General features: G+C 38.8%; 1 protein-coding gene across 1 annotated transcript in view; it reads right to left on the minus strand.

Annotated features, from left to right (window-relative positions):
* Positions 1 to 10,950, minus strand: part of Nsf (N-ethylmaleimide sensitive factor, vesicle fusing ATPase) — a 140,051-nt gene that overhangs the window by 99,689 nt on the left and 29,412 nt on the right. Inside the window, exon 8 of the mRNA XM_023714108.1 lies at positions 5,248 to 5,252. Coding sequence (XP_023569876.1) covers positions 5,248 to 5,252 — 5 coding nt within the window. The remainder of the gene's footprint in view (positions 1 to 5,247; positions 5,253 to 10,950) is intronic.

Genomic DNA, 10,950 nt, shown 5'->3' on the forward strand with positions numbered 1-10,950 from the left:
TGGGCCTGCTGTGCTGGCTCTGCCCCCAGGACATGCTGGGAGGGCAATTAACACTGGGTGTGGTGGCCCACACCTGTAATCCCAGCCTTTGGGAGGCTGTAAACAGGCAGATCACTAGAAGTCCAATCTAGTAATGAGACCCTGAACACCCTGTAGACCCTTCCCTAAAAATAAAATAAGATAAATAAAACAAACTGTAAATATCTTGGGGGCAAAGCTTGGGTCTAACTTCCTAATTAATCAAGATAAATCAAGAAGGTAATGGAGGGAATGGATATGATTGAAATTCAGTATTTTATTACACTAATAGGCAATAATAAGGGACAGTGAGATAGCCCAGCAAACTAAGCACCTGCTTAGGCAAGCATAGGGACCGAGGTTCAATCCCCGGCACCACATGCCCCACTGGCCCCATTCCTGGGCACACTGAGCCAGTGACTGAGTCCGGGCATGGTGGTGCATGCCTGTAATCCCAGTGCTGGGGAGGCTGAAAACAGGAGGATCACTAGGAGTCTGAGCTGCATAGTGAGTCCCTATACCAAATACATAAATAAAAAAAGTAGGCACTAATAAAAAGAAAAAGATTAATTAAATTATTGACTTTCTGGAAAACTTAGGAACCAGGCACCATGCCAGTAGAAAATATACCTGTAACCAAAGTGAACAAGGTCTTTTCCTTAGTGAATTTACATTGTACTTGAAGACTAGTGACAGGCAACCAGGGAGATGGCTTGAGGGACTGGAATACAGACATGTCATAAGCAACTATGACAACCTAATAATCTACAATCTAATAATATCTAAAAGAACATGGAATTGTTAGGATATATAGGAGGAGTGTTCAGCCCAATCATTCTGGACAGAGGTCAAAACTGAGGCTTAAAGGATGAACAAGAATTGAATAAAAAGATAGTAAAAACAAACCCTAAGATAGAGACATAAGGGACAGTAGCATGGTAAATTAAAGAAACTGAAAATAGTATAGGCTTGCTGCAACCCAGAGTACAGGCGACAGGCATAGGTTGAGACAAGACAGAAAAGTCTGGCAGATGCCTGATCACAGAAGGCTTGCTAAAGAGTCTGAACCAGTGGAATGACAGGATCAGACTTGCTTTGTATAAAAACCATTCCAGCTACAGTGTGGTGCACGGATTAGAGAAGGCAAGGCTGAAGGGCTATGGAGGAATTCAAGCAAGGTGTGCTCTAACAGGGTCCTAAAAGAAGAGTAACAGACAGAACTGGACAAATGCAAGACTAGTGACAAGACCCAGAACTGATATTCTAGTCTGACTGTGGGGACTGAGGAAAAGAGGAGTTAAAGCAAAGGTCCAAGATTTTAGGCAGCATATTCTCAGAGACAGAAAACAGAAACAGAAGCATCCCTACGGAAGGAGTGGGCAAATGACTGAGTTTAATTTTGAACCTATTGCATGATTAGATAGCCAGCAGGATGCGCTGGTAAAAATCTCAAGTTCTAAATTGAGTCAGAAAAAGAATATGTATATTTAAGAGTTAAAAGCATAACAATACTAACTAAAACTATGGAAGTGGATGTAACCAATTTGGGGAGAATAATTAGAATGAGAAAAAAAGACTTAAAATTCCTGAGTAAGATCAAAACAAGAACAGCAGAGAAAGAAAAGGAAAAATAAAAAAACCCCAAAAGTGAGAGAGACCACGTAAAGAAGGTATTTCAAGAAAGAATAAGGGCCGGCCCATAGCTCAGGGGACTAAAGTGCCTGCTTAGGCAGAGGCCAGGGTCCTTCCAGTTTGCTTCCCCAGGGCACATGGAGATAGTGATTGAGACTGGGCATGGTGGCACATGCCTGTAATTCCAGCACTTGGGAGGCTGAAGGAGAATCACCATGAGTCTGATCTACATAGTGAGACCCTGTAGACCCTGTCCTTAATACAGACAAAGAAAAAAAAAAAGAAAGAAAGAAACAATAGTTATCAATTACATGCTTCTCAAATATGTGCAGAATGACTGCTGCTGGTCTTCAGTAGAGTGGCAGCAATTCTGCCTCTCTCTTCAAGGCAGTTTCCCCTCTCTTTTAAGGTACTGAAAATGTGTGTAATGTCATTTCCCACTTCTCTACAACTAGGTCCTTTGGATTTTATTGCCAACATTTTCTCATACGATCTCAGTAGTGCCTCCAAACCTGTCACCCATAATAATCACCAATTTCTGTTCATTTTGTTTTTACAGGATTTTCACAACTTTTCTTCCCTTTCCTCCTGTTATCACTATCGTAACCAGGTTCTATGTACCCCACAAGTGGACAACTAGAATGTACTAGACTCCCAACGCATTCTGTCTCTTAGCTCTTCTCCAGGACAATTCTTGTCACACAGAAAAACCATATTATTTATCCTAAAATTTTAACTTTGGCCACACTACTCCACTGCTGAAAATTCTTCAGTGACCTGATATAATCATTGGCTCAAAAATTTCATTCTTTTCCTCTCTCTGGGGTGCTGGGAATGGGACCCAGGACTATGACACATGCCAGCTAAGTGCTCTACCACTAACCTACACCCCCAGCACTAAAAATTGTCAGTATTTTATTGAATGTTTATATCCAGTGTTTCTCAAATTATCTATGCTAAAGTCCAATTGTTTACTTTGAAATTTTCAACCTATTACAATATGTTTTGTTTGTTTGGGAGGATTTTTTTTGAGACATCATCTTGCTATGTAGTTCAGGCTGACCTTGAACTCACTATATAGCCCTGGGTGGCCTCAAACTCTTGAACTCACAGCGATCTTCCTGCCTCAGCTTCCTCAGTGCTGGGAATTAGGCATATACTACCATGCCTGGCCACAATATTTTTTATAAAATACAGTTTTAAAACATCATGGCAATGTTAAATTGCTATAAAATTTCTAAATATTTACTCTCTAATATGTATCTTATCATGGACTGGTAACAGTGTTCATGGTCCCACAATGGTCTGCAAACCACGTTCTAAACAGCCCTAATGTTAGTAATACATATGTAGGCGATACTGAGCAGTGGCTCTCAATGTAGGATGACTTCACTACCTGGGGAGTGTAGTCACATGGGGCTGCAGGGGGTGGGGGACTCTCCCAGTATTGAGCAGACAGAAGTAGAGGTACTGCTAAATATTCTGTGATATACAGGTCAGCCCCCACAACAAGTTACCCAGACCAAAATATCCACAGCGCCAAGCTTGAGAAATCTTACAAGTATAATACAAATGAATATAACACATTAAGAAGTATGTAATATCCAGATTTTAAGCACATAGTATAGAGAAAGCACAGAGAATCACCCAAGTCGGTCCAAAATGTTAAATAGGAGTACAAAAGAAAGTATCTCCTGATTCACAGATTTCTACAACTGAACCCCACCATGCTGTTGGGTCTTATTTCTTACTTCTTCCCAACATTAAGGCTGCTTCACTGGTCTACACTGTAAACTCTACACTACTGCTCTTGCCAGGATACAGTACCTACAACCATTGCTTTCTTTCTCCCAACCCAAAACCATTTAGCATTGAAGGCATCACTCAAGCTCTCTCTCCTCCATGACTTATCCATGCGACTCAGTTGAAATGTAATTGCACACAGGCTTTGGATACCATTTGTTGGCTTATGCTGTTTCACTTTTAAGTGGCTCGTAACATGTATATTTCACCACTAGGTCGACAGTCCACTTAAGACAAAGCTTCTGACACACCCACAACAACCACTTTCTTTCCACATTATGCTTTCTCAGTGGTAAAAACACACGAGAAAGTAGCATTATACTCCTAGCATCAACTTTTCAAGTCTCTTACACTCAAGACAATTTGAGTATATCAGATAACTTACAAATTAGTCTGTTTACAATGAACAAGATAGCCTCTGTGCCAAATCAGGCTCAACATGTCAACAGTGCAATGGTTGAAAACTCCTTGGCTAAATTAAAGGCTGCCTCAAAGACCTGCAAGTTCACCAAACATCAGGCCGAGGATACCTTCTCCAATGGTTTCACAAGATAAACTTTTGTGAGAGAACATTAGTACATTAGTGAAGCGTGGTCTCTAAGGCCAGCTTGCCTGGGACTTTCTAACTATGGGTCTTGGATGATTACTCAGGACTCAGTTTCCTTCTCTATAAAATTGGCTCATAAGTCTGTTGCCAGGATCAAATAAATCAATATACAAAATAGTATTAGGTAAAGTACTTAGAATAGTGTTTCACACTCTACAAGTACTTGCTATCATCATCATTATCATCACCCATGTAAACATAAGTGTAAAAGAGGAGAAATACCTTTTTACTCTAGGTGTCACAGGAGTAATGGTTCTTAAAATTTTATTTATTATTTATTTATTTGTTGATACAGGGTCTCACTACACAATTTGGACTCGTAGTGATCCTCCTGCCTCAGCCTCCCTAGTGCTGGGATTATAGATGTATGCCACTACACCAGCTTTTGGGGGCAGCATGGCAGGCAGTACCAGGTATCAAACTTGGCACCTTGCCCTTGCCAGGCAGGCACCAAGCTATCTCCCCAGCCTAATAACATGGTTTTTGAAGACCAAAACCAAATTTGTGCAGTTTCTCATATGTCAGAAAGTCTGTTCTTAATCAAGTCATCCTTTCTGTCACACCTGTAATGTTTCCTCAGCTACCTCAAGGTCTAGATGCACATGTTCCCACATTTGGCTATGCCTAGTACTATAATGCAGGAAGTACTGGAGCAAGCAGTTTGTTACCTTGCTAAGAAACTGTTTTCTCTTTGTAAGAAAGTAGGACAGGTACCCCTGCCTTTACTCAGTCAGGGGCTGGCATCAAAGACCACAGAATCCCTGCTCATAACTCTATGCTCTTCTCCTCCACAGAAAGCTTCAGGAAGACAGGAGTCGTATCTGCCTGCTTCTGCACTGATGGTTGCCCTGAGAGAAAAACAACCTTTGACATCTTTTTGTTTGTTTGCTTAAAATTACACAAAAGAGATATAAGATCATGATAAAACATACAGGCAAAGATAAAGGAAAAGAACAAGTCTTCCTTTGTTTTTCACAAATGGAAATATTGTTTTGAACTTAATCTATCCTCAGAGACAGGCACTTATGTTGTTGAGCTATGCCCCCAGCCACCCCCTCTTTTTTTTTTTAATCAGTAAATTGTGTGTTTTATTTTATTTTTTATTTATTTATTTGTTTTTTGAGGAAGGGTCTACAGGGTGTTCAGGGTCTTACTACTAGATCCCACTCATAGCGATTCTCATGTTTACAGCCTCCTAAGTGCTGGGATCATAGGTTCGTGCCACCACGCCCAGTCTCAATGCACCCCCCAGGGGGCGGGGCCAGCAGGGCAGGACCAGGGAACGAACCCCCAGCCCCTGTGCCTGCTTGCAGGCGTTTTAATCCGCTGAGCTATTTGTCCGGCTCCTATATCTGCACTTTGGAACTATATCATTTTAAGACTGGTTTTACTGTACCCTATAAAGTGGCTCTATCTATTATGAACATGTTCCCACCATCTTGAACCCTGCCAGCTTGAACCACTGGTGGTACATGTATGACAGTCACACTTTCCTCGGAAGTGTGGGAAACTTGTACTACTGGTAGTACAAACAGATCTCATCACTTTTATTGGTCTTTTTACTAATAAACTAAAAAGCTGTGTGATAGGACAATTATGTAGCCCTGGTGGCTCAAGTTGCCCAGCAGCAAGACATATGAACTACAGCCCCAACACAAGTGTGTTAATCATCCCTTAGTGGTAAACATTTGGGTTAACACTCTATTTCAATTCTGCAGTAACCCAGTTATTGCTCTATAAGTAATTCAACTGTAGTTACCAGGATATCTAATCCACTGATGCCTCTGTGGACAGCTTTTCTTCCCCAAAACATTTATTTCTTAAAATCTGTCTAAAAAAGAAACAAACAAAAAAATACAATACCAGTTGACTTTACCTAATGTTTGAGATACAGGAACAAATTTCTATTCTATTATAAATATAACTTAAAAAATTAGAACCAATGGAAAAATTAACCCAAGATAAAAAACATTAATTTATAAAGATACTTTATAAAAGAGTGTGAGTTTTGTCTCTGAATACTGTCATAGAGATTTTGGAAATTTCATGATCCTAATCTATTTTCTTCTACTACAAACACACACACACACGCACAACTTAATAAAATTTTCAGACCTGAAGTTAGAATTAATAAATTATTGCATTCCTCATATCTAGGAATCACCTATGAGAACTCAGCGAAAAGTAAGAAGGGAAAGTTTTGTATCTCTAACTAGTGAGCAAATGCTTTTTTTCCTCTGCTAATAAATTACAGGGAAACTTGAACAGATGTCAGATTGGCATTCAAAACCTAAAATATAGCTGAAAAGCAAGTTATGACTAATACAAGGGGAAAAGATGAATGTCAGAAAACTTCAGTTTTTTTCTTTTTTCCTTTTTTTCAAACTTCAGATAAGCTCTTTAGCCTTAGGGTTCCTTTTACAGAGCCATAGAGTTCGGCTAGATGTCTTAACCCCCATTTAAATTGCGATCTCTCCTCATGAGTGGGGGTGTGAAAATGCATTTTAAGAGTATCAGTGTTTATGTTAATCTTAGCAAGAACTCCCTTTCTCCCAAATATGGTATGCACAAAACCTTACTGCCCTTTCTTCCACTGTTTTATTTGCACTGTTCGTAGCATGTGAAAGGCTGAAAGGCTCCTTGTCTTCATGGCAGTTCTATTTCATAGAGGAACTGCAGTTTCACTTAGGATATCAAAAAAGTTGCTTTCCTGATGAATTTCAAAAGAAACCTTAAAAATATAGACTGAAAATGAGCTCAGAGGGAGGCACAGGGAAAGAGAGCCAAAAGGAACACGGCACCAGTGTCAAAGACAGAGTGTGGGGCTGGTGAGATGGCTCAGTGGTCTAAAGCACCTACTTAGAACAAGCTTAACAAAGCACAGGGACTGCAGTTCAATCCCCCAGCACCACATGCCAGCCAGCCCCGCCCCCTGGTGGGCTGAGCTGGCCACACACACACACACACACACACACAAGTAAATAAAATTAAAAAAAAAAAAAAAGACAGAGTGTGGAAGGGCTTTCCTCCTGTCTAGGTGGCCTTGACATCCACAGTCCACAAATGCCATAAGACACTGAGTCTGAGACCTCTGGTCTCTACACCTTTTCATTCTAGTTCTTCTATCAAAGCTTCTTTCCTTGATACACATGAATCTATTTCTAAGATTATATTAAGACACTGCCAGGGGTGGTGATGCATACCTGTAATCTCAGCACTTGGGAAGCTGAAGCTGGGCTACAGTGTGAGTTCAAGGTCAGCCTGAATTACAGAGGAAAACCCTGCCTCAAAATGACCAAAATCAAAACAAAAATAGCAACAACAAAAAAACAAGAAAAAACTACTAATTCTTTAGCAACTGTCCAGTACTCACTGAAAAATTTTTTTTCTTCTTCAGCAGCTGAACTTACTCATCTAAACCTCCACATACCAACTTCTGGCTGGCCAGACAGCTCAGCAGTCTAAAGTACCTGCTTAGGCAAACTTAGGCAAGCACGCAGGGACTGCGGTTTGATCCCCAGTACCACATGCAGCGCCAGCTCCACCCCAGGGTGGGCTGAGTTGGCCACAAAAAAAAAGGAAAAAACAAAAAAACAAAAACAGATACCAACTTCTGATGTTCACTTTTCTACCCTAAAACCCATACAGTGCTACTATCAGCCCACAAAGTAAAGATTTAAGGTAATTCCTAATTAAATGTCTATCATCATGGGGCCTAGACAATATTCTAACTCAGTATTTGTTCAGCATACATTAATTATAAGATTAAGTATGCTAAAGTCATACTTCTAAGAAAGAGCTGTCTTCTTTGGTTTTGAGTGAGTTTAACTGCTATGAGAAAAAAAATAGACTGATTAAAACAAAAACATTTAAATCAATAGTCCCAAATTATCTACACTGACATTTATTTTTCCTATTTCTATACATACCCTATATTCCTCTATATAGCTTTATGTGACTTTCTTCTCCCTTTAAGGATTTTCTTGATTTTAATTCTATAAAAATATAACAAAGACAGGACAATATACACTATGTCCTTGGAAGTATTTCGAGATTGACACTAGGGCTGGGCAGGCAGCTCAACAGTGCAGCACCTGCCTAGCAAACACAAGACCCTAAGTTTGATTCCTGGTTACTTTAAAAAAGAAAAAAAAAAGTTATTCATATTTTAAAAATATTTTTTATTTAAAATTTTTTTTTCTCCATATTCCGTAGAAACTTAAAGTTTAACATATCAGTAGTAGATGGAAAATACCTGTTCCATGTTATGCCTAAGATGTTTGATATTCAGACAGATGGTGAAGTTAAACCCAACTGCATATGTTATAGGGTAATAAATAAGCTTCTCTTCTGGAGGGTTAACAACTTAAGTTTGTAGACCAAAAATTAGAGAAAAAGAAGGGCTGCAAGGACAGCCAACATTTTGGCCCTACCCTTTCAAGGTCAGTGAATACTCAGGACATAGGAGTACCTATATTGAAACATCATGTAACTCAGTTGTGTCCCAAATTTTCTAATCAAGGAGATTATGGGGCCACAGAGCAACATGATCGATGACGTAGAATGTGCCTAAGGAGAGTCACAGGGAAAGAAAACATTCTCTCAGGCTTTCACAGAAAGCAAAGTGGTCAAGCAATGGCCATGACTCATCCACATAGCTGACACTGACAAAGTTTGTGCAAAATGCGGTACAGGGTTACAGGATAAACCCTGAAGGGACTTGACTGACCTATCAGATACAAAAGTTACATTTCTTGTTATATAGGTCTTGCTTTATCTTGGTCTTAACAATCCAGCAGAAAAGTATAAAAATGAGGTATAAAAAGTAAAGCCATATTAATATGCTGAGCTGTGAAAGGCTCAAGTCAACTTCTGACATTGCCAGTCCTATGGATAACCCACTACTATTATGGACTACTGGACTATATTGGATTATTTTGCTGAATTCACATACCTACAATATTTAAATGGTAATGGAATACCCATCTCTAACAAAACTAAACAAAAAAAGAGGATACAAATGGATGAGTATTTTGCATCTGTATATACAAAATAGTTAGGATAGATATACAGCTACTTTCTCTTAATTCAATGAGAAGAAAGATTTCTACTACTAGTATTTGGACAGGATATCATGTCTGCATCTTGTACTATGAATAACCACTAAGAAGATAACAATATGCAATGTATTAATTATTGAAATTGTCCTATTAATTGGTTTTGAAACTGTCTCATTGCTGTTTCTCAATAAAATTAATAAAAGAAAAAGAGTTACATTAACAAATTTGAAACTATAAGTTATTTTTATATGTATTACCTCACCTAATCCCTAATTTCACTGCATAATTATGTGCCTGTTTAAGTTATTTAGTTATTTTAAATCTCATCAGCAAAATTCTGTATGTATCTAGCCTATATCACCATCTTCCTTTCTTCCTCCTCCTCCTCCTGTTCTTCCTCCTTCTCCTCTTGTTCCTCTCTGTCTTCGTCTCTCTCTCTCTCTCTCTGTCTCTCTCTCTGTCTCTCTCTCTGTCTCTCTCAGCAGTACGAGGCACTGAACTCAGGACCTACTGTGCTACTTTTTTTTTTTGATACAGGGTCTCACTAAATCACTAAGTTGGCTAGGCTTGAACTTGCAATTCTCTTGCCTCAGCTTCCAGACTGCTAGTATTATAGATGTGTGTTACCATGCCCAGCTTATACTTTCAATGTTGAAAAGGAAACAAAGTTTACAAGCAAAAGGAAAACATTATATTACCTGAAAGCATAATTATCAGTTTCATACCATAGTTACAGAAGACAAAATTCTAAATATATCACTTTGTGGGCTGGTGAGATCGCTCAGTGGACTAAGCGCCTATCTAGGCAAGTGCAGGGACTGGGGCTTGATCCCTGACACCACATGCTGCATGCTGGCCCTGTCCTCAGGCATGCTGATCCAGCCACTGAATCCAGGCGTGGTGGCACACACCTGAAATCCCAGCACTGGGGACACTAAAAACAGGAGGATCACTACGAGTCTGAGCTGCACAGTGAGACCCTGTACCAAGTACGTTTAAATAAATAAATAAATATGTCACTTTGTGAATTTAGCAAATTGATACATTTATATACATATATATATAGAGAGAGAGAGAGAGAGAGAGAGACAGACAGACAGACAGACAGACAGACACAGACAGAGAATTCATTTAGTTGAGTCCTATTTTCAAAGTAGACGTAACATCAAACTCCATAGAAAAGACAATAATTTATTTTCTTTTTCTTTCTTTTTTTTTTTTTTTTCAGTATTGGGGATGGAACTCAGGACCCTGCACTTGCCAGGCAAGCACTTATTCTACTGAGCTATCTCCCCAGCCCCCAACGATTTATTTTCAAGCCAAAAATAAAAGTTCATTTAAAATTAAAGAGGTCAATAACCTACATAAATTATTCTTTTCTAGTTTTTTATTTGAATTGATTTGACTGATCACACCTACTGTCTGAACAAATCCCCAAGTCACAGAGTCTTACCTATTTAGTTAATAAAGAATAAGAAAAAAATATCAGCTAATTTTGTTCTCGCATGGGAAGGTAAAAAAAATGTAGGCTATACGTAAAAAAATTTTCATATTGTTATTTACATTATGGTTAAGTATAGTAATTTTTACTTACATATATCTTTACCAAGCCTAATGAGAACTTCATAACCACAGTGTACTTGGAATGCAATGGTATATTTCACTAATTCCCTCAATTCAAAGAAAAAAGAAGCCTGTATTAGATAATGGGGAATGACACATGTATAACAAGAAAATTATTTCTTGGTCATTTGACCTTTAAAAAAAGTAGGTTTACTTTTTTTTTAAAAAAAGGTATTCAGAAACTTCCCTGAAAATTTTAAAAATAAC

Source organism: Octodon degus, unplaced genomic scaffold (genome assembly GCF_000260255.1).
Source record: "Octodon degus isolate 3935 unplaced genomic scaffold, OctDeg1.0 scaffold00033, whole genome shotgun sequence".
NCBI lineage: Eukaryota > Metazoa > Chordata > Mammalia > Rodentia > Octodontidae > Octodon > Octodon degus.